The sequence below is a fragment of the Antedon mediterranea genome, chromosome 5 (genome assembly GCF_964355755.1).
Source record: "Antedon mediterranea chromosome 5, ecAntMedi1.1, whole genome shotgun sequence".
Classification (NCBI taxonomy): Eukaryota; Metazoa; Echinodermata; class Crinoidea; order Comatulida; family Antedonidae; genus Antedon; species Antedon mediterranea.
In genome coordinates this window covers 18,673,065-18,696,727 of record NC_092674.1, presented here as the reverse complement: position 1 = coordinate 18,696,727, position 23,663 = coordinate 18,673,065, and the positions used below count along the sequence as shown (strand labels likewise).

The window sequence follows — 23,663 nt, the reverse complement described above, 5'->3', positions numbered from 1 at the left end:
TACATTCAATCACAACTTTTCCATTATTCTTTTGTCCTGCCTCTCTTCCAGTCTTGAACACAGTTCACTGCAAGTCTTTATTCCATTATTACACAGTCGGCAGTCCCATATCCACTGTCTTCTCTTATCCAGAAAGCCTACCATCTCCGACTTGTACCGTCTCGTGAGTCAGTCTTTCCCTTGTCCCACACACCCAACACAACTTTCCAAAATACCGCGCATCACATCGCTCCCTTCTGATTCGTCTACTTGACCACCGGCGACTGGATTCATTTGCATGCAACACCCGATTATCGTCACACGTAACAATTGGAACAACCCTTGCTATCTTTGTCATATCAGGTACAATACCCTTTTCAAGCGAAAGGTTTGTTTGTTTGTTTTATTGGTTTTTCCACACATAAAAAAAAAAAATTACAAATTACACATAACTTAAAAATTACAATAAACATAAAAACATTACAAATGTGCATATGGAGGTCATTATAAGTTGCGGACAACTTTAAGTCATGACCACCAAAAAGGGTTTAACAGACAGGATAAAAAATAAAAAAAAAATAAAGTAAAAAAAGTAAATAAATAAATAAAGTAGGTATAGCAGTCCGGCTTACAATAGAAATACAGTAGCTTAAATTGCTAAGACAAGGTTGAAAATGTAACATAACGGAATTGAAAGAGGGTAAATAATATGTTTAATGAATATGATCCTGTTATTTATACCATCCACACCTTCAGTATTGGAGGTTTGCATGCCTCTAACAAGTTGTATCATTTCTTCTGGGCTGGTAGGATAAAAAAAAGGAATTAGTAAAATTTTAAACTTTTAAAAATGTCGGATAGTTTATATTGCTAGTGGATTTCAGCAGTGGATTTAGCGTCATCAGTGTCAGGGGTATTACAGCTTTCTTGCTTTTGCCCCTGCTGAGAACCTCACCAAGAATATTCCAAGTCTGCTTAACGTTATTTTTAGCCGCACCGAGAGGACTGAAGTAATGGCGTTTATTAATTCTATTTAAATGAGTGAGTTTGTTTTTGTATTTAGTATATTTTTGTCTATTGTTATCACTTGGATTTTTGATCAGGTTTTTATATAGACAATTCTTTTATTAATGGACTTGATGATCCCATTAGTAATCCAAGGTTTCCGATTAACTTGTCATTTCATTCAATAAGTGAAATAAGTTTGTTAATAAGCAAGCTGTAGCCTTCATTGAGATCATTTGAAATAAATATATCATTCCAGCTCTCTCTCTGTTTACTGAGGAAAGAAGATTAAAGTGTTGTCGTTTATAACTTTTGTCGTTTGTTGAACATTATGATTGGTTCGTCTATTTTCATAATGAGTAAAAGTGAAAATAGGAAAATAATCAGTGATGTTCGAAAGGATTATTCCACTTTTACTTGAATTGGAAGTATCATTTGTGATAATGTTGTAAATGATTGAGGTGGTCGGATTATTAGATGTATTGGTAATTCGAGTGGCCGGGATTAAAAATGAGTGTTGTAAAGGCAATTGAGGTAAGTGTGTTAATAAATTCATGGGTCTGTTTATGTGAACTTTGTTTATTATATTCAAATCTTCTATGAAGTAACAAGTCTTATTTTCACTATTAATAAGTTCTAATATCGTTTCAAGAGATGAGTTAAAATCACTAAAATTATGTTCAGGTGGTCGATAGATACAGATACAGATTCATTTATTGTCCAATATATTAATGGAAATTACAGTGCTCATAAACCTTGGCTTGCCTAAAATAAATAAATATAAATAAAAAGAGGGGACTATCTAACAATGTTTTGTTATAATGCCTCTTCCCAGCTGACAGTATTTTCCTTCAATTTCAATAAATAATGATTGGGAATTAACATCATTGATATAAATGTCATTACATATTTTTATATTAAACTCATCTTTAATAAATAGACAAACACCACCACCAGATCTATCAGTTCTATCTTTTCGATAAAGACGATACCCATCCAGTGCTATCAGTGCTGCGTTATTATCATTTAGCCACATTTCAGAACAGTCGATAATGTCAAAATCACAGTCTAAAACAAGCAGCAAATCTGACAGTTCATCCAGGTGTTTAGAGAGGCTCCACGTGATAAGGTGAAGAATGGACAAAAGGTTGTTTTGACAACAGGAATTCCTAAGATTTTTCGTAATACCTGTCAATGTCAACATGAGAACAATACAGTAGGTGCTGCGCTGTTAAAAATATCATGGTCAGTGTCTAATGGCTCAGCACCATGTCAAACAAAATAATAATAATAAACAACAATAACAATGTAAAGATAAAATGGCAATATTTACAGGTTTTAAAAGTAGATCACTTTAAATACCGACAATGAAAGAATGCAACCGAATACACCGGTTCATAACTACTAAATGTTAAAAGCAAAAAATAAATAATACAATACAATTACAATTTCAGTTTGCTTAGATCTGATTTCTTAGTAACTACGATACGTCTATTGTCCTCAGATAGAATGTTAATTCTACTGTCTTGAGTCCAAATAGTTTTATCATTATAGTCCTTCTTTATGTGTTTAAACAGTCCAGACCTGGTAGCAGTAAGGTTTTCATATATACACACATAGTTAATTACCCGACTTTTTCCCCTTTAGTTTCCGCTTAGCCCTGTAGGCTTCGTTGTGCTTTTTGTAGCTACCGAATTTGACGATGATCCCTCTGGATTCACTATAGCCAGGCCTCTTTGGTGGACTGATAGCCTATGGCTTCTTGGAGTTTATCTACATTTAGGTCAGTAGTGAATAGTTTTCTTACCAGTGTCCGTGTTTTCTCCCTGCTTCTCTTCCAGGCCCATTATGACCAGGCAATTTCTCCTGCTGCAGCTTTGTCCTGTGCATCTTTCATGTCTCAAACTTTCCGCTTGAGTACGTCAACCCTATCCATAGCTCATTAGGTCATATTTAAGGCTATCGATGACGTCATTAGTAAAGGAACGTTTAAGTTCCTGTTTTAATTGATTTTCAAACTCATCTTTCACAAGACTAGCAACTTTTTTAGCAAAGTTGATAATAAAATCAGGATTACCTTCAGTGGATTTATCAATATGTGTCTTGATGGCATCTTCTATCAATTTCAGTTAAATTTTTCCTCCATCTTGGTCTGATTTATTTTTCCCGCCAGTGGACACTTCCGCATTGGCCATGATCATTTAAGGTGTTGTATAAGATCAAGCAAAAATCAAAGAAAAATTTAGTAAAACAATAATAATAAAGTCACCGATGTGGTATGACTTGGTTTTAAATTAGGCCTACCATTTATTGTAGTTGATTTTGATTGTAGATTTGAGAGTAGTTAGAACCGGTGAGTGGAAGCTCAGTTAAACACGTCCGTCTCAACAATGAACAACGATGTGTTTTAATACTTATTTCAGTAAATAGAATATCCAATAAAAGTATCATTAAATGAAGGAAGAACAATGAGTCTAGCAACATTTTTTGTAAGAAATATTTCTTAATGTTTACATTGTGTCAGAAATGTTTTTTTGTAGATGTTGAAGTTTGACTTAACTTTGTTTAGTGGAAATGTCCATGTATGCATGTGTATCAAATCGACTACAAACTTTGACTACTTCTTTTATGAATAAATTTAGTTAATAATAATGCGCTGCTCTCACAGCATTTATTTGGTCCAATAAAACATATCATCGGAAATTTGATTTTTGTACACTATTAAAAAGAACAATAAATATATAAGAACATTATACACATACAAAATTGCACAAAAAAGATAACACAGTAAATTACTAAAACAGAACCAAATTATCTAGTAACGGTGTTGTTGAAAACTGTAATTGACTTAGGGATAAATGATTTGGAATAACGGGTTTTTCGTACACGGTGGGATTGAAGTCGGCTTAAGGATGGAAGAAAATTATATTCTTTGAAGAGGGGTGAGAAGGTTGTGATAGGATACGCTTTACCATAGAGATCACAGTATTTTCATATGTAGATGTCATATCATCTATGGTCATTGCAGTAATCCTACACGCCCTTCTGTTTATTTTATTTAATAATGCATGATCTTTTAGACTTAAGAGTTAAACCAAATTGTAGAACAGAATGAAATGACACTAGAAATCATAGAATTATAGTAAAGTTTAAGAATTGTGTTGTCAATATTAAATTTTGTTTTGTTAGTTAATCAACTTAGTTTAAGTCATAGTTCCAACATGGGCTAAAGTTTGTTTTAAGTATATGGGTGTAAGTTTACCATTCTTAAGGAATTTGTTTTTTCTAACCCAAATTTTCATTTGAGTTTTTCATGGTTTATGATATATTTTGGATATAATCATTGAGGCAATTTAGAACAGCATACAGTACATGGATTTTCAGTCTAAAATTGATTTTGGTTGTTTTTTTTTTTTTCAAAAAAGATTTTCAAGAGTTTGAAGGTTTGCTAGAGCAAAAAGCAACAGTTGAACAACATGTTGATTGGATCAATGAAGTAATGAAAGCATTTGTTGACAAGGCAAGTTTCTTTAAGAACCCAACACTTCTGTAATTAAATCGGGCTGTTGGTTTTATAATTGACTTTACTAGATTGGTTTGCAATAGAAAAATTTTTTATCATTTCAGACATCAGAAACTGAAGAGAAGTCAATGCAAAACTTTCTATTGTATGTATCATCTATTTCTGAGCTAGTCCTCCGGGATCATACTCTAAGAAGTGCTAGTAGCTTTGGTATGTATTTGCAGTGTATAATGTTTAATTCTTCTAAAACAAAATGCAGCTTAACAACATTTTAAAATGATGACTGGAACAATCTTCCTGTCGATATCCGTGGGTCTGCAACTGTCAACCTTTTCAAGCTGCGTCTTCAGACTTATTTGTTCGCATCGTTGTAATCCCTTTTTTATTTTAGCTTTTGTTCACCTTTCTTGTCTGTTGTTGTTTTCTGACTGGGCTAGGAGGCACCAGATCCCTGAGAAGATCAAGACTTTAATGATGCTAACTGGGGTACTTACACACTGATCCACAGTTAGTGGTGATGGTGTATCCCTCATACTCCGGTTTGGGTGCTAGCTTGGTGTTTTTGTTCTCTATTATTTGGTTTCCACTCTTTCTCTTTATTGTCGAGTGCAGAGACATCGTTTATTTGCACTATATAAATCTATCTATTATTATATTATTATTCCTATTATTATTATTATTATTATTATTAGTGTTATTATTTGTTAAATCTATTTATTATTATTACTTAATATATTTTAGTGACAAAGATATATATATTTTTACAAGACGACAGCCGAGTGAAAATATGACCTTTTATAAAAAACAGCATTTATAATTATGTGTGGTTTCAGAAGATTTCAGAAGAATTGCATTAGTAGTGATTGCGATATAATGTAAAATCCTGTATGGACTGTGATGCAACACAACATGTATCATGTGAATTGAAAAGGGGGAAACCCAGGAGGCTGCACTGGATTTTTTCCTTATTCCTGGTGGATCAAATTAAAAGTCTCCGGGGACTTAGAGGTCTCTTCTGGCAGACTCTTCTTCTTCTTTTTTAAGGAGCAAACTTCATAGTTGAAGGCTACTGCTCCACTAAGGGTCCCATTGTGACATCGGCAGCCAACTACTGCGCCAATACGTCTGTCCACGACAGTGTGTGTGTATGAATGAACTAGTACACCCCCTACTCGTCTCGAAAGATGTACTAGGTTCTTTAAAGTGCACATGAGCCAGATGTACACTGGACCTACGGTTTTTAGTCCTTATCCGAGAAGACTTGTTCTACCACCAGAACCATGGAGCGAGTGAGCCTTGAACCCTTGCCAATGTTATGGCTATGGATTTCGGTTCCACTGTCTTAACCGCTCGGCCACACTCACTCACTTTTTTATATTAGCTTCATTACGTTGATCCAACTGGGTGGTTTAGTTCCGAGAATAGGATTTTTGGCCATAATATAAAAAGTTTGCAGAATGTAGTTTTAAAAAGTAATTGACGGTGTACAGCAACAGACTGGCTTAAATGGTGTTCCAACACACAAACATTATTTTGAGAACAGACTCTTTAAATTTGTCTGCTTCCAACCAACCGGTTGTTTTCATGGCAGAAACATGCCCATACTACTATCTTTGATAGTACTGTCAAAATAATCTTAAAATGTTAATGAATGGCAGGTTCATATCATCTATTGCATATGCTGTACAATGAATACTTGCTGTATAGGATTGAAGCAACTAGCATGGCTAATGCTGAGCAACAACTCATGAATTGCCAAATAGAAGAAGAATATTCAGCAAGTAGGTAGTTTTACTTGGTTGTATAAATCAACAACAACAAAATTAAATGTTTAAAGTGTTCTATTTCCTATAAATATTGACTTATTTCTTTGGTGGGTGCAATATTAACTTGTTGATTTGTTTAACAGGATATAGTGTTCCACAGCTGGAGAAGGCAGTAAGTGTTGTATACTCAGAACTAAACAGTGCTGGAGCACAACCAGTTGCCACTGACTTTGAATATATTAGCCCTAACACCAGTGGCCTTTGTATTGTAGAAGATGTTGATGAAACTGATGTTACAACTAGATCTTCCAGCAAAGCGTCTACACAGTGTTGTACATCAAAGCTCAAGAATAAAGAAGAAGAATCCTCCAGTAGTTTGATTCATTTTAAGACATCTCAACTACCAACTGCAATATCAGAAGAAACAATTCAGGATCCAAATGATATATCTAGAGAGACATCAGTTAAAGCTCTTGAAAGTTCTTCCCTAACAGGTTGTGACTTTCATGATCTTAGTCCACATCCTCAGAAAGTTGTTATTGCTGGTAAGACTGCACTTGTGCCACCAGAGATGATGTCAAAGACACCATCATATGTAGCTGCAAAAGTGATTAAGATGGAGCCTAAATCTGAAAAAGGTTACAATACAATGGCTGGGCAGGCAAGACAAATTTGCAAAGTCAATATATCACCTGCAGATGCAAATAACCTTTTCAAAGGACAGGTGTGTGCAATGATTGTCCTTTGAAACTAAACCTATTTGTTATACTTGATTTATTCTTTTGTGGTTAGGAACAATTATTTTGTAAATGTTGTAGCACCCTCTATTTCTTAGGAACGGAAGAAGGAATCAGAAGAAGTGTTAAACATTAATACAATTTAAATACAATGTTATGTTTTATATTTTGTTTAGCGTATTAATGCTGAAGATGGTGTGCAATTCATTGTCAATGAAGTTCATAAGTTACCAAGAGGAAAGTCCGCAACTGGATTGGGATTGCCCTCAACAAACAAACTTTCATATAAGAAGGTATACAAAAGTCTTTAAAATATGGTTGCATTTATCTAAATATAAACAAAATGTTTTTTACATCCATCAAATGACACAAATTACATTGAGCTCATCATAAAGTCTTAAAATAGGATTTAAAATAGGTCACATAAAGGGAACAGTTAACAAATTTTGAGAAGAAGAAGAAGTGTTAAACATTAATACAATTTAAATACAATGTTATGTTTTATATTTTGTTTAGCGTATTAATGCTGAAGATGGTGTGCAATTCATTGTCAATGAAGTTCATAAGTTACCAAGAGGAAAGTCCGCAACTGGATTGGGATTGCCCTCAACAAACAAACTTTCATATAAGAAGGTATACAAAAGTCTTTAAAATATGGTTGCATTTATCTAAATATAAACAAAATGTTTTTTACATCCATCAAATGACACAAATTACATTGAGCTCATCATAAAGTCTTAAAATAGGATTTAAAATAGGTCACATAAAGGGAACAGTTAACAAATTTTGAGGACTATTAATGATAAAGAGGTCCCTATTAGTATTATTAAAGTTTAATTAATAAATGATGAACATCTTTTACAATCTATGGCTTCCATTAGAAATAAGAAGTAGGAATTTACAACAAATGAAATGATTGTTGTGCTTTAAAATGCAAAATACATTTCCAAGCATTCAAGTTTTTACAATGTTTCTTCTACAGTACTCTATTTATAGTAGTTGGCTTTCATATTAAAAAAGAGACGGTAATTTAACAGCATGACGTTTGTATTTTCCATCCTGTTGTTAAATGTGTTTCGATTTTAAGTCACAAGTCACAGCCTCCTTCTGTAAACATGGGCTTGGGGAGAGTGTTTGGTTCAGTAGGTTCTGTGTTAGCTAGCCTTGATCTTAGGTTAGAAACATTTAAAAGGATGTAAACACTTATTACTGATTGGCCATTTTTTATTTATTGTTGAAAAGTTTCAAAATGACATTGTAAACTTTTCTCTGTCTGGTTTTCAGACCGAATTTTAAATTGTAGTAACGGAAAGTAGTCCCAATGGAACAGAGTATACTGGGCAGTTTACATATTATTGTAAACATTACTGTCTCCTTTCGCTTACCGTCTTGATGCGGAAGCTCACTATTACCTATTCCAGAACCAATATAATGTACTGTATATTTAATCTTAAAATAGTCATTTCAATTTCATTTGGATTGAATCTGAGTGAGACAAGTGCATCTTTCACAATGATGAACCTATCACCTACTTTAATAATTGTACAGCCCTTTAATGTCACTTGACTTTAAAATTGCAATTAAAATTTAAAAATCACCATCACAAAGCCAAAATGTAAAAACTTGTATTAGTAATTATTAAGAATTTCAAAAATGTTAAGCAAAAACAATCAAAAGATTTAAAAAGAAACATTTGAAATGATTCAGAAATATATAATTGTCTTTTATACAAAAGATTTCAATTTTATTTTTCTTATTCATGTGAATATGGTAATATTGTGATGAATTATATTTGTTATTTTATTATTCAATAATTGTTTGTAGATATAATAATTATTAATTTGGGACTATATTGTAAATTTTGCAGTTTTGTCATTTGGAATTTAATAGAATACTTGTTGTAGAGCACTGTAGTTAAGCTGTTTGTTTAACAATAATAATATAAGCATTCTCTAAATTAAAAGGGATTTAATTGTGGTTGAAAAAACGGATGAAAGAAGTGATGCTTCTGTTTGGTGTATAGAAAAGTTTACAAATTATTATACCCAATAATCATAAAAAATTCCAGTTAAAAAATATAACTTTCTTAAATTACCAATGTACATAATTACTAATAGTGAGTTTTCCTGTTGTTTAGAATTTGTTCTTTTGCCACCAGGCATTTCAAGTATGTTTGGAAGACATTATTCACGCAAGTTGTTCAAATTTGTTTGCTTCGTTTACTTGAATTACTTCTTTTTCTGAAAATAAAGTGTTTTTAGTCAATATTATTTGTGGCTGTTTTCAATGCACTCATTAATTTCTTTCACATGAGCACACAAAGCCTGTTTTCAAGTCGGCGTTGATCGTTAAAAGTTCAATGACGATTGTTTGAAAACTATCAAGTTGAAATGATAACAACAGCGCGAACATTTGATTTCTAGCATTGAACATGAGAGTTGAAACTCCTGTCTTCTTCCTCGACGTCGTCGTAATGCGAAAAAATTTACTCCCCTGCCTCTACTAGTAGGCTCACCGTGTAGAAGACGTGGGCCTAGTCTACTACTATTCTCAGTATGCCTACAGTAGCCTAAATAGCATTTTGGACTAGGCTGAAAATTTAGACCTACCTAATACCACGCTTACTTTCCGGAACATCATTTTATATTCACTTGGGCTAGGCCTAGCTTTGACCACGCCGCGATGCAACAAAAATAAATGTCAGCGGGATTTTTCCATCAATTATCTGATGTCATGTACTGTATCGCCAAGATGTTAAAATTGCAATCTTTACATAGAAGGTCTCTGATTATTGTTAACGATAGCGTCAAATAACGTTGACTGGAAAACAGGCTTGAATACACATATCAGATGGAAAACCTTTTGCACAATCACTTTTTAAAGTTTCTAGTTAGTACAATTTGTTCACGGTTCACTTTTCATCCATTCAAAAGGAATATGTATATATTCATATTCTTACACTGTTTTATGAAGCACACTCAGTTGAACTTATGGCAAACAAATTGTGCACAAAGATCTGATAAGATGTAATAATCATAAAACCCATCATCATAAAACCAAACGATAATAAACTGATTTAAAATTCAGTGTTTGCTGGTTCTTCTTAAATAATGTTGTCTTTGATTAATTATTACAACCATACCTTGTTGAACCCACAAATGTGAAAACGCCCACAAATGTGAAAACAACCACAAATGTGAAAACGCATCACCCACAAATGTGAAAACAACCACAATTGTGAAAACGCATCACCCACAAATGTAATAAAACAGCGCCCACAAATGTAAAAAAAAAATCTAATCAAATTTAGTGCTAGACTCAAACAAGTTTGATCAAGTTCATTTCATTATAGGAATTACTTGATCAAGTTAATACATTATATCATGTGTATTGAGTTGTTTCAATAATTGTGTGTTCACGATACGTCTGTTAGGGTCGTCATTAACGCGTTGGAATATTACCATGTTCGATGTTTTTTGCATCGACTTGGAACTATACGTACATAATAGTAAGTCAACCAGTTAACAACTACACAACTACAAGCAACAATGATATAACATGGCTTTGATCTGGAAGGAAGTATCGTGCATGCGCGCAGCAAATATCGTCTTGAACTATACGTACATTAAACCACCAACGAGTTAACATGCAAATATCGCGCGCACGAGCAGTAAATTGTAATAATCCAACGCGTTAACGACGACCCTAACAGACGTATCGTGAACACACAATTATTGAAACAACTCAATACAATGTATATACATTAACATTAACTCGATCAAAATTGTTTGGGTCTAGCACTAATTTTGATTTGGATTCTTTTTTACATTTGTGGGCGACAAGATCTCTCTTTTTTTCACATTTGTGGGCGCTGTTTTCACATTTGTGGGTGATGCGTTTTTACAATTGTGGTTGTTTTCACATTTGTGGGTGATGCGTTTTCACATTTGTGGTTGTTTTCACATTTGTGGTGATACGTTTTCACATTTGTGGTTGTTTTCACATTTGTGGGCGTTTTCACATTTGTGGGTTCAACATACCTTCTTGCTTTTCTTTTTCTTTTTTAATCCAGCACCTAGTTTCATTATGCTGCTAAAGGTATCCCCATTGATCATATGTGTAATGCTCACTTTCATACTAGGTAGACCTGAAGCTGCTCGTTGCTGCAATCCTTCCATAACTTGTCTTCCTCCTAAGTCTCCTATATGATTGTCATCCAAATCAAGCTCCTTAAGACAATCTGAATGCTGTATCAATCTAACATGTAATCATCATTGTCATTGTTAAACGTGCAATCCTAAACTATTACGATCAAGCAACAATAAGTAATTAATACAATATTGTATTCATTGAACTGTTAGAGGAATTTAAATATAGTCCATCTATTTTTGCATGGCAGAAAGCAAAAACATACTAGTGTACTTTTTTTCAAAATACTGATGTCTAAGTTGGAACTGTACTCCTTCAACACTCTGGCATTTACTATGTATAGTCCTGCGCACAAATTCAGTGCTACATATATTTATTTCTTTTTACCTTCGAAAGAGTCTCATAGCAATTACTGGTCCATACGTTGAACCTTTCCCATAGCAATCAATACCATTATCTGCTAGGTGAAGTTTGTGGATGATTGGACCCACTGGTGGTGGTCCTGCTACTCCTTTTGATTTCTTTTTCCCTACAGAAGATAAAAGGAATCATTTTCAATTCAATTTTTAGTTGCTTTCTATAATAGCTTTGTGAATGATGTTTTTGGTATATATATATATATATATATATATGCTATAAATTTGCTATTTTGTTGAACCCGTGTGCTGTTACATTATTAAACATTTGAACAAATAAACTATCGTGTTGAAAATAACACAAGACACTTTCCCTACATTTTTAAATCTAATTTATAGTCACAACTGCATTTTATGTAAAAATAAATACTATATGGGCCTACTGCAATAAACTTTTTCGTCTTTAAATACCCGCTATAAATACCAGCATGCACTGTGCATGGATTGATATTTTCATTTTGCTACTGTGATGCACCCACTTTCGATTGATCGTAAAAGCAAAACAAAGGGAAGAACCGCAACTTTTCAGTGAAAATACTGGGAATGACTTTGTTTAATGTTTTAAAAGTAATATGTATGCATTATTTTTTAAATTGCAAGGTAATTGTCTTTAAATTTACGTCTTTTCTTCTTTTTTCCTTGTAAACTTCTTTTAGTCTTTCCTGAAGCTGGTTTTGAGTTACTTGACATTGCTGTTTGAACACGTTCATTTTCTTTAGCTGAAAATTTGCAAATATAAGAATTGGAATAGGGAGGATCTATTAGTTAAAATTATTTTATTACCTAATAGAATGAATACTGTATAACAAGACAGAACGCTTCGCTCGTGTACCCTCCAGTGCATGCCTACGTATGGTTCTCGAATATAAAGCTTTGAGGTACACAACTGGAAATAATGATGTAGTTGAATATCATTGTGCCCATCATTAATAGGCCTAAAAGCTTAAGATGGATTATGTGAAACAAATGCAAAGGGTATTAAATAACGAAAAACATAACAAACATTTGTAAAAAAAGCCACATAAATAAATATTTACACATTGCATTACGGAACCTAATCCACTCGCCTAACAAAAATGCATATAATATAAATCATAGCTAAAATAAAGTTGGGTATGGAAATAAATAGGACCAAAATCAATACTATGCAGGCAACCTTTTCAATAACAAAATTAGGTGGTACCTAATAAAGCCGCTTGTGCTTCTTCTTCTGCATTTCTTTCTGCTTTCTCTACACGATTCAAAGATTCAACTTCAGCATGATCAGCCAATAGAACAATCAATTCAATAGCACCTTCTGTCTGCAAGTTGTTGCCATTCAAAAATATATCTCTGATAATAGAAAAATTTCGTAATTTTATACAATGTATAAAAACATATATTTATAATTTCTAGATTAGGGGAATCAAGTTGGTAGAGCAAAGAGATAATGTAAATAGAACAACAATGACATATGGAAGAATCAATTGAACATTTTGAATCTAATTGCAAGACATAAATATTTTAATATAGATAAGACCAGTTACTAGTTAAATGCCTTTTACAAGACCCAACCTGTGTCTACTGCTAGATACCTTATCGCTGTTGATGACACAACTTCTCCAAGCATACTGCCACTTTCCACACCCAGGTCACAATAACATAAGCTTAGACTTAACAGACTTTTATTGTTTTTTAGTCCTTTGCAAAGACCTCTTACACCTTCGTCACCAAATCTGAAATTATTAAGTGTAATTATTTCAGATCACCTAGGTACTGTGGTGTGTAAACAAAGGTAGAGCTTGATACAATAAAAATCACTACAAGTTTCGTGTGGCCAACACAAAAAGCTTCAGGTGAATTAAAAAACAATTTAATCTACAGGACTAAGATAATGAATGACTTTAATGAATTTAGTATACGAGATTAATAATAATAGAATATATGCTAATAAGAAAACATTTTATTTCTAGAAAGGATATAAAGCATGATGAGCACCATTAGGCTTGCATAATTCTCTGCTGTAAGGGCATTTTTTTTCAAAAGATATATAAGCCTACAAAAATAAAATGATGTTTTAGAACATAACTTACTCATTGTTGTCTAAACTAAGAACTGTCAGTTGTGTTATAAATGAGTTGGCATTTCTAAAAAAAGAGTATAAAATGTAAATAGATATTGTTCTTATAGTCTAGACCATTTTTATTGGTTTCCATAACTTTGTTTTAATTACACATGACAACAATAGCATATGGAACTAGCACACTGATTAAACATGCATTATCATGCAATATAACCCTATTGATTTTTTAAGAATTTTCATTTCTTTATTTATTCTTTCCTTAGCATTGTTTTCTGTCAATTATCTTGAAATCAATTTCAGTTAGCTACATCAATTTTTAAGATCCTTGTGGCCAGGACTCGCTCTAAGCTTTTTATGGTGCGCAATAAAAATATATCTTCACAACCAGCTATCATAATTAATGCTGTGCAGTAATACCGGCTATAGTATTTTCAGTACCAAGATTGAATCCCATCATGGAACAAATATAGATTATCTTTTATATTTTATAAATAGATTCTGATAAACCTTATTTGTCTTTTTTGTGTGTTAATAATTTGAATACAGTAATGTATAATTATTGTATATATGTATCATTACCCATTGATACGGGATATAAAAATGACCGCAATTGTACTGGAAAGCCGCAATTGTACTGGAAAGGTTTTAAACTACATTTCAAAAATTCCCCGAGTCCGAGTTTTTTAGGGTATTTGAGAGGATGGTGGGGATTTCTGCTTGGGCTAGGGATAGTAAGCTATCAAATTGACCAGAATTGTAGTAGAACATTATTAAAGTATTTTAATTATCTCTGGGAAGGGGATGGGAGTTTGGGGAGGGATCGTACAACATGACTGAAACTGTACTGAGAGAATGTACAAACTACGTTTGAAAACTGTCACTGAGGGATTATCAGTTGGGAATAATGGATTAACACACATCTTAAACACATCCCCAAGAACAGGGTGTGTTGGGAGGAGGAAGGGTGTATACTGGAATTTGGAGGTACTATAAAAGTACAACAACAATATTTTATTCCTTAGACAATATGACACCTATTCATTTACATAGTTTGCAAAGTACTTAAACCATGCCTATCAGCAAGGTATCGCCCTCTTATTAAGATGCTAAAGTTGTTGAATTACAATTTGGGGTATCAAACTGACCGCAATTTGTCACTCGTCACACGAACCGGCGAATATAGCACTTTCGAGAAAAACGCAATTGAAAAAATAGCAATTTTTAAATTAGTATAGCAAAAACAGAAGACTTAATATCGGATTTTTGCTCATCATTCGAAGAATATGTGTATGTTTATGAATATGTGTATGTTTGCATTAAAAAAAATATTGATAATAGTTACTAATCAGTGAGTAATTGAATAATTTACCTATTCGTCAGTTCGTGTGAAGATTTTTGTCATCAAAATATAACGCTTTATACACTGTGATGTGAAGTTTGACTATTGATATATTTGATATTGATACTGCAATGAATACAAAATGGTGAGGAACAAGTTATTTATTTCCTTAAAGTGCAAAAGTCATTGAAAAAACAGTTGCCATATACTGTAGGCATACTATACTATGTTTACAAATTACAATCCTACAATCACATTTATTAATTTTTATAAGTAATGAGGTAATTAGTTATCCGCAACGAAGTTCTTCATCTCCGACTTAATTTAACGCACATTTTCTTTTTCGACATTATGTTTGCTGAAAGATTCTTGAACTTCTTGTCGTTTTGTCGAGGATCCACTATGAAAAGTTTCACAGAGCCCACACATGTCCTTCATCGGACGATGGAATTTTAGATCCATACGTAACCATGAATATCAATATTCGGACTCTCTTTCAGAAACAGACTAAACATCTTGTTGATAGGTACTGGCACTGGGAATTTTGTCAGCAATAGTGAGACTCTACTTTCGGGAATCGATTAATATGCTCATGTGCATGGTCACGCACTTGTTGGACGACCTCCTTGATTTTCTCTGCCAACTACACAATGAGTCTGTCTCTCTGAAAAACTAATTGTATTCAAAAATATAATGCGACCAAGAGGATGTCTAAGTTGTACCTCCGGGTAACTTTCTTTCTTCCATAATCATGCATTGATTTGACCTTTTCAGTGATTAAATATTTGGAAAGCCGTTCTCGCTGTCGGCAGTAAGTAGAATCACATTGTGGTCATTGTATGAACTTACGGGCTACAATTTGTTTGACTTTTCTGAAAAATAGGCCTCTTCAGAATTTATTTTTTCTTTAACTTTTTTATTCTTAGCCAACGTTGTGTTCTTTGGTGGTGGGATTGGAGCAGATCCATATCTGTTACTTCGTCATCGTTTGTTTTACCAGGAATCTGATCTGATACTGTGTTTAGATTCTTGTGCAGTGTACACATCTGAACATAACACGTCAAAACATAAAGGGCAGTTACATCTCACGCAAGCAGCGAATATATCGCAATGTCACAGGATAGAGCCTCGCATGTCTGTTCAGTTGGCTTACTTTGCGGTGGCAATTCTGTAAAATGGTATATGGTAAATCCTAGGGCGGGTATAATTGCTAGTATATTATGATTATAAATTTTATTCATAATCAACACATTGTTATATCACTTACTTTTTTATTGTAAACGTATTTTAATTCCTTTGTTTGTTTAAATCTGAACTGTAACCTTCGACCCCTGCGTTACGCCACTGTCATTACCATTTGTCCATTTTGTGTTTTGATTTACCTTGTTGCTTATTTTATTTGGTATTTCCATTGTGATCCAGCCACTGATACCCACACAAGTGTCATATATATATATATACAGTATATTAATATATAAATCAAAGAGCTGCATAGGCAGGGTAGATAAAAAAAATGCTTAAACTGCCTCAAACATATTTTAATATATAAATATATTACATTTATAATGATACAATACATTCTGTATAACAATGTTTTTTTTTGTTAGGTTTATATAACACAAAAAAAAAAACAACATACAGTATCAATATACGTCGTATATAGTGTTTAGAGAGCCTCAAAGCACTTACATTATTACCTCAGTCAAACACATATAGAAACGTCCACACACCCTTACAAAAAACAGGATACACAAACTTACCGTAGTAATCTCTGCAACGCATATGGCTGAATATCACAGTTAAAAAATTCAAGTCTGTGAATTGGATATGAACCTTTCTCTAGTGTCAGTGCCTTGAAAGAAAAACAGAACAAATATATAAACTGTAAGATCCAATTCAGTATGTTCATTGAGTTTATCTGTATCCTAAAAGCCACTGATACCTACAACATTGTCATTTTTTTCAGTAATTTGCCTTTGGATTTATAATTAATTTACACTTACAAGATTAGCAACATCTTGGTAAATTAGTGGAATATCCCAAATGTGCAGTTCTTTTATCCACTTGTAGCGTTCATGACGGATTGACAGTAATAATGGTTCCAACTTTACATTTGACATCTCAGCATCTTCCCAGCCAGATATTGGTTGAAGGATAAACTATTTTTTTTATGAAGTATATAAACAAAAAAGGCAGTCTTAAATATGACAAAACATCATCCATGCCATTCTCATTTTAGTGGAACAAATTAACATTGTAAAGTAGTTGACATATTTTTAATTGCTGACATATTGTATTAAAAGTTTAAATATGTATATTAAAATACTTTAGTATTAAAATACTTTAGTGTATTCACAAGTGAGATTATAATGTGCCATTACCTGTCAAGTTTTACTGAACATACATCCATATTTTCAAATAGCAACATATTAACTTAAGTATATTTTCAGTCTGCCTAACAAAACCATGTATTATTCAAGGTGTAAATAATAATTTGTTTGTTATTTTCACAGCTTGTTTAAAAACAACTGGTACGGCCAATAGAAGTCAAAGGGATTACAAAATGCAAACTTCTACTTCTTCTTATTATGAATCGAATTTAAAGTAATAGCTCGAACTTTTTAAAGTTGAAGTTTGAACTACAACTAAAGTTTGGTTTAAGAATACGTGTGTATGACACAAAATAAACACAATTCAGCACTGTGAACATACTTAATGTCACATGATGGCTTAATAAATAATTTCTAACGTACGTGCATGTTGAGTTTGAGATAACCCAAACCTGTTAAGGTGTTAAGTTCAAATCTAGTTATTATAACTTTATTAACACTACAAAATGGCCTATTTAAAGTCTTTTTATTAATCTTAAAAAAAACCCAATGTAATATAAATTGACGTGCTGCTGTTCAAACTTAAGATTTTATTATAGAAATATGCTATACAAATGTTAAACTATTTGATATTCCAGCATGGAGACATAGAATGTAGTAAAATTGATCTAATCTTACCCTCACAATGAGTTTATCATCTTCTGCACAAGACTTCATGAATGATTTTATTCCTGGACATATTGCACTTCTCTTTTCTTTACAGTTGTTTATATAAATTCGTTGTAGTTTTTTTACTAAGTCACCAGGATGTTCCAGCATTCCCTTCAGTTTCTTTTTCTTCTTCCCTTTGCCTTTTTTTGGTGCCATGACGTGATTGTTTTTGTTACTTTTCCTGTTAGTTTCTCACCATTAACACCTAGACAGATTTTGATTAAAGTACATTAAACAGTGTTTAAAGTAGATTACAGTGTTAACACATGGCTGTTGTGATGCTAAGTCCCGGTGCTAAGTGCTATGTCAAACTGATGATGGCACCAGTTATAACAATTTTATCGTAAATAATGATTGCACTACAGACTTTATACGCAAGTGGCTGCTTTTTCTGACGCTTCCATTAAATGACATTTCCACCCCCACTCCAGTAATCCCCTACCCCACCCCTGCAATACTATTACAGTATATTTAAAATCAAAAGAAAATTTTTTTAAATATAAAAACTTAGATTGTGATTTATGGAGACTTTAGGTTGCCCTTCGGGACACAGGTAGAATTTATGTTATGTTACAGTTAACCACAGAGCCAATCCGGGCTATTAAAAAAAGCAGGGGGAAAATCTAGAATGGTTTTGAGGAAGTGTGGGGGCTGTGGCTTTCTTGAGCAATTTAAATCCTTTACAGGGATAAAAATCTGGTCAATTTTATGCAAGACTAAAAAATGTAATGAAAATTAGGTTGTGTGTGTATGGTCTCTTTACCGATTGTGTGCCATGGCTGTTGGATGTAGAATTGAAACAAATTAAATTGTTTTGAAGTAAAAGTAGGTACATTTTTTAAAAATTTAGGCAGATATGCTCGTACATGGCATCTATATTGAAAAAAAAACCTTTTTCAAAGTCCATGAAAACAAAATTGATAGTGGGAGCCTGAGACGGACGGCAACCGGCGAATCCAGCATTGTGTAACGGGAAGGTGGGGGGGGGGGGGCATTTTGTGCGTTTTTTTTAAAATGTATTTATGTTACAAAAATTAGGAAATATTAGTTTGAGTAATATCAATGTACTTTTAATACTAGGCCTAGTATTGTAAGGTTACTGGCAATATTCTATGTGTTTTTAAAAATACAATTTTTTTTAGGCATAGTACATTATATATTTACCATGATTAAATAATAAATGTTAGCAATAATCTCTTAAATATAAACGCCAATAATTAAAATCGACTGAAAAATCGTCCCTGCTTACATATATGTTATTATAATGACATGTTAAGATAACGATTTTAATCTGCACCATTTACAATTTGTTTTATGTTGTACCCAAGATCCCGGGTGATTTCCACTCTGGAACGGGGCGAAATCACACAAAAGCATTTTTTAAATTTGTTATGGCAGTTTTGTTATTGTTATTTCTAATTACCGGTAATTACCTACAACAACGTCATGATATTTTTTCAGTTTATGAAACATCGTCAGCATTGATTTTTAAAGTAAAGAATATCCCAAAATCGTCCTACGTTAAATTACTTTATAGGCTTCTTCGTAATGATCCTGATGCAAAACCGTCTATAAACCTACATCTTCTGATTCATACATAAGTAAAAACTTAATAGCATTCCAGCACTTTAATGATTAAATCAACATTTATTAATGTCTAAATACAAAAATGAGACGACACTCTACTAGCATGTATATATGGCGTTCCATACATATTTCCTTTTATTGTGTTGGGGGGGGGGGGGGCGACGTAATGTGTGGCCGACCTGACTTTGGGAAAGTCTAGGTCAATCCCAACCCTTCGTCTTTTTCCAGTTTTAAATTTGGAAAGCAACTAATTTGCAGCGCCGTTAAATGGTATATGACATTGAATACAGTAAATCTTCTAATAGTAACCCACACTCTAATAGTAACCCCCCTTCTAATAGTAATTACACACCTTATAAGTCAATCTATAATAATAACCCACTAATCTAATAGTAACCATGGGGTTAATATATAGTATGATGCAGCCGTATTTTGAAAATAAGGAGATAATGCATGTTGATCTCGGGAGTTGGGGAGGATTGGGTGTTTTTGAGTTTATAAAATAAAGTTAGAGTTCAACCAAATTTGTTATTCGTACTGTTTCATTATTTTGCTATGAGTTACTGACCGGAAAAGTTGGAGGTGGGCACTATTTTCAGGTGCCTAATTTAAGATTAGTAATATTAACCCACTACTCTAATAGTAACCCCCTTCTAATAGTAACTAAACTAACCCTTCTAATAGTAACCCACCCTAAAAAAGAATCAAAGGATAATAACCCAGGGTTACAATTAGAAGATTTACGGTATGGTAATTTTCTGTTTCAGCTGATGTTTACATTGCTAAGATCCCTCTGCAATGTATATGCCTTACTTAACACATTGTACACCATCTCTATGATTGTACTCAATAAAAATCGGCAATGGTGAGTTGAAAAATGAATTGAATGTCACCCTGGGCCTGTCGTGACAATCTTGTAATAAGGTGCCTTTATGATGTAATACTTACTGCCATGTTGTGCTTATAAATATAACCTCTTTATAGGGTAGTAATATATTACAATGTTAGTTATTAAATAGGATCTGTAGGCTACCGTTGCCGTGCTTACTTCGAACATGGAAACATCAAGTTGAGTACAGTACCGGCCAAATCTACAAAGTTTACCTTCTCCCCCGGAAGTGTAGTTGGTCTTAGCAAGCTTATAATGTATCTTTGGTTGTTCTTAGAAACCAGCCTGGACCAATCACAATTCACTAAAAGCGTGCTTAGGTCCGCCCATCCACCAGACGACCGCTGCTTTGTATTATTGAAACTTGTTGCAACACTGCAGTATTAAATTATTTTAAATACTTAATTGTAGGCCTGTTTCATCGTGTTTTACAACAGTGTACAACGGTAAAAAGTAGTAACTGCCTTTAATAAGGCCTCAGTGATATGGCATAAACACATTGAGCAACCATATTGACGATTCATTCAGTAGCGGGACGATTCGGCCCTAGGACGATTCGGCCCTGAGACGATTCGGCACACTTAAATTTATCGCTGTGGCTAAAGATACGGTACCGTATTCTAACTTCTGTTTACTAAAGGTACGGTAAAATTGCATTACGTCATAATCAGCCAATGGGGTGCTGGTACGTGTGTGACGTCATCGTATAAGGACTTTTGATTTTTTTTCATATCGCGTCTGTTGTACTTGTATGTAGACAATTCCTGTCGGCGGCGCCATGCTGCATGGATGTGTGTGCGCTGATCGGAGGGTTTTATTTTTATTCCAAATGGCCTTTAGGCCTATATTTTTTATTAAACTTTGTTTACAATGGTGACCATAAACAACAAGCAAATGCGGACAATAAAGGGGCCCTCAAATACTATGATTTTTAGACAGTAGCCCCAGGGCTGAGTCACAGAAATCAGCGCACACATGCAGCTGGCCCCAGCCTGGCATCGCTTTCTAACACAAACAAACTCATATATGAGGTTATAGTACGTAGTAAGTAGGCCTAGGCCTCTTTTGAAACGGTTTTCTGTATTCTAGAATTAAAATCAACATGTTTTGGCTTTTCAATAATAATAACAGACGTAGGCTACATTTAGTTTTTGTCACACACGACGGCGATAATAGCGATAAATGAAACATAAAGAAAATGCGGTTGATCACTGTTTTCGCGATATGAAAAAAATCCAAAGTCCTTATACGATGACGTCACACACGTACCAGCACCCCATTGGCTGGTTATGACGTAATGCAATTTTACCGTACCTTTAGTAAACAGAAGTTAGAATACGGTACCGTATCTTTAGCCACGGCGTAAATTTATCGGCTTTGATATGAATTTGTTAAGCACAAAATAAGCATTTTTTTGTTTCAGAGAGACTATGGGGTAGTACTACCAGGAAATAAAGATGCAATAAAGCAAACATTTTAAAAACATTGTCGAATATGGTCATTTTTTAGTCAGGCGAACGATGTAAACAATTTACATCCATGATGGCAGTAGTATACGAAATAAACAAAGTTTTCGAAGTAATTGAATATAAAATTACGTTTTTTTAGTAATTTATTTTATATATTATATCAACACTGTCAATATAAATAAAATATAGATTGTTAAACACCTTTAAAAACTTGATAAATATCAACAAAAATGAATATAAATTTGGTCTAAAGTGAGACGTTTCGGTGGCCCGAATCGTCCCACCAAAAGTGGCCCGAATCGTCGCTGGACCGAATCGTCCCGGATTCGCTGGCTTGCGTTGTGTACAGGATTGACAGGCGATCGGGCCAATTAGACGATCGGGCCCATTATAAAAATAAAGGAAAGACGATCGGTACACGAAAACAAATGGATTTTATTGCACCATAAAATAAATTAATTTCTACGAGTTTGTGATACAAATGTAATACAGTTTGTAGGCCTAGACCTGTTTTGTTTTTAATCGTGCTAGAGGGCATAGGCCTACAGTATGTAGAATATTTTCTTTGGGACACCCTCTATTCATGGGACACTTTTCCACGAAAAGTGGATACAGGGGATGGGGACTCCTTTGAGTGTCAGCTGCCAAATGGTTGATTACCCCTAGGCCTATTATTATTAAGGGGACATTATTGTTTTTCTATATCAACATAATCAAACAAAACCAAAGAATTATTGGGACACCCTGTATTCATGGGAAACTTTCCCACGAAACAAAAGTGGATATTTAAGGGGATGGGGACACCTTTGAGTGTCCCAAATGTTGATTAAGGGGACATTATTGTTTTTCTATACCAAACACAATGAACTAGAGGTGTTGATTTTCAAAATCGCCTTAACTCAGCCCCAACCATGGTGGTGTGGACTCTCTACAGTTTGCTTTCACAATCCTGGATCCGCCCTGATTCTTATGATAAAACAATGAAATCAAACAAGTTGTTATCCTAAAACTAAATGATAACCCTCCACATACTGCCTTTGATGAAAATAATATTTTAGTATGAGCATTTGACGCCATACAACGATTTTATTGTTCTTATTGATCATGACGTCATTATTGGATAATAAAAAAAGTCAGCATAAATGGTTAGCCTATAATTAATTTTCTATCGTTTTATGTAAGAAAAATGTATAGGCCTTAGGGCCCTTTGGTAACGAGCGACGATAAATAGATAGGCCTAGATACATTTTTCTTGCATTAAACAAAAGAAATTAGAAATGTTTTTGTTCTAGAACTATAGGATAATCTTTTATGATGTCTTTGATAAAAAGGATTTTGTTTTTAAATCCAATCAAATTGTCTTCATAATCAATAAAAACAATAACATCGTTGTATTGCCACGATAATTCTCTTCCTAATCATGAACGTTGATTGGACGTGTGAAAATATAATTTTCATCAAAGACAGCATAGATGGTTATCCTATGATAGTTCTAGGATGAATATTTTGTTTTAATTTCCTTTGTTTCAAGTATGAAAAAATGCATATTTATCTATTTATCGTCGATCGTTATCGCCCTAGTGTAAATGGGCCTTTATGTTTCTCCTCCTTCCCGGTGCAAAGGTTCCACAGCCCAGTAAAATCTCCCACCCCTTTTCCAGTTCGTCAGAATGCTTCTTTTTTTTCGAGTAAGGAACATTT

General features: G+C 33.6%; 2 protein-coding genes across 2 annotated transcripts in view; one reads left to right on the top strand and one right to left on the bottom strand.

The window, feature by feature from the left end:
* The window catches only part of LOC140048959 (uncharacterized), a 36,542-nt gene extending 27,409 nt beyond the window's left edge, over positions 1 to 9,133 (top strand). Inside the window, exons 12-17 of the mRNA XM_072093763.1 lie at positions 4,410 to 4,504; positions 4,612 to 4,717; positions 6,166 to 6,288; positions 6,417 to 6,997; positions 7,187 to 7,303; positions 7,527 to 9,133. Of these exons, the coding sequence (XP_071949864.1) occupies positions 4,410 to 4,504; positions 4,612 to 4,717; positions 6,166 to 6,288; positions 6,417 to 6,997; positions 7,187 to 7,303; positions 7,527 to 7,661 (1,157 nt within the window). The 3' untranslated portion in view covers positions 7,662 to 9,133. The remainder of the gene's footprint in view (positions 1 to 4,409; positions 4,505 to 4,611; positions 4,718 to 6,165; positions 6,289 to 6,416; positions 6,998 to 7,186; positions 7,304 to 7,526) is intronic.
* LOC140048960 (uncharacterized) lies at positions 9,134 to 20,681 on the bottom strand. Its single transcript, XM_072093764.1, has 11 exons — positions 20,553 to 20,681; positions 17,985 to 18,222; positions 16,980 to 17,135; positions 16,737 to 16,828; positions 13,648 to 13,701; positions 13,150 to 13,290; positions 12,759 to 12,907; positions 12,196 to 12,294; positions 11,547 to 11,688; positions 11,051 to 11,267; positions 9,134 to 9,250 (listed from the first exon to the last, which is right to left on the bottom strand). Exons 2-11 carry the CDS (start codon positions 18,171 to 18,173, stop codon positions 9,239 to 9,241), a joined length of 1,251 nt encoding a protein of 416 aa, XP_071949865.1. The 5' UTR covers positions 18,174 to 18,222; positions 20,553 to 20,681; the 3' UTR covers positions 9,134 to 9,238.
* Positions 20,682 to 23,663: the final 2,982 nt, after the last annotated feature.

What these genes read in the sequence shown, in the direction of transcription:
- LOC140048960 (XM_072093764.1), bottom strand. Translation starts at nt 18,173, where the DNA reads ATGGCACCAAAAAAAGGCAAAGGGAAGAAGAAAAAGAAACTGAAGGGA. An exon ending in ATGATAAACTCATTGTGAGG is followed by an intron (nt 17,136 to 17,984) that starts GTAAGATTAGAT and finishes TAAAAAAAATAG; the next exon opens with TTTATCCTTCAACCAATATC. An exon ending in CTTAGTTTAGACAACAATGA is followed by an intron (nt 13,291 to 13,647) that starts GTAAGTTATGTT and finishes TAATAATTTCAG; the next exon opens with ATTTGGTGACGAAGGTGTAA.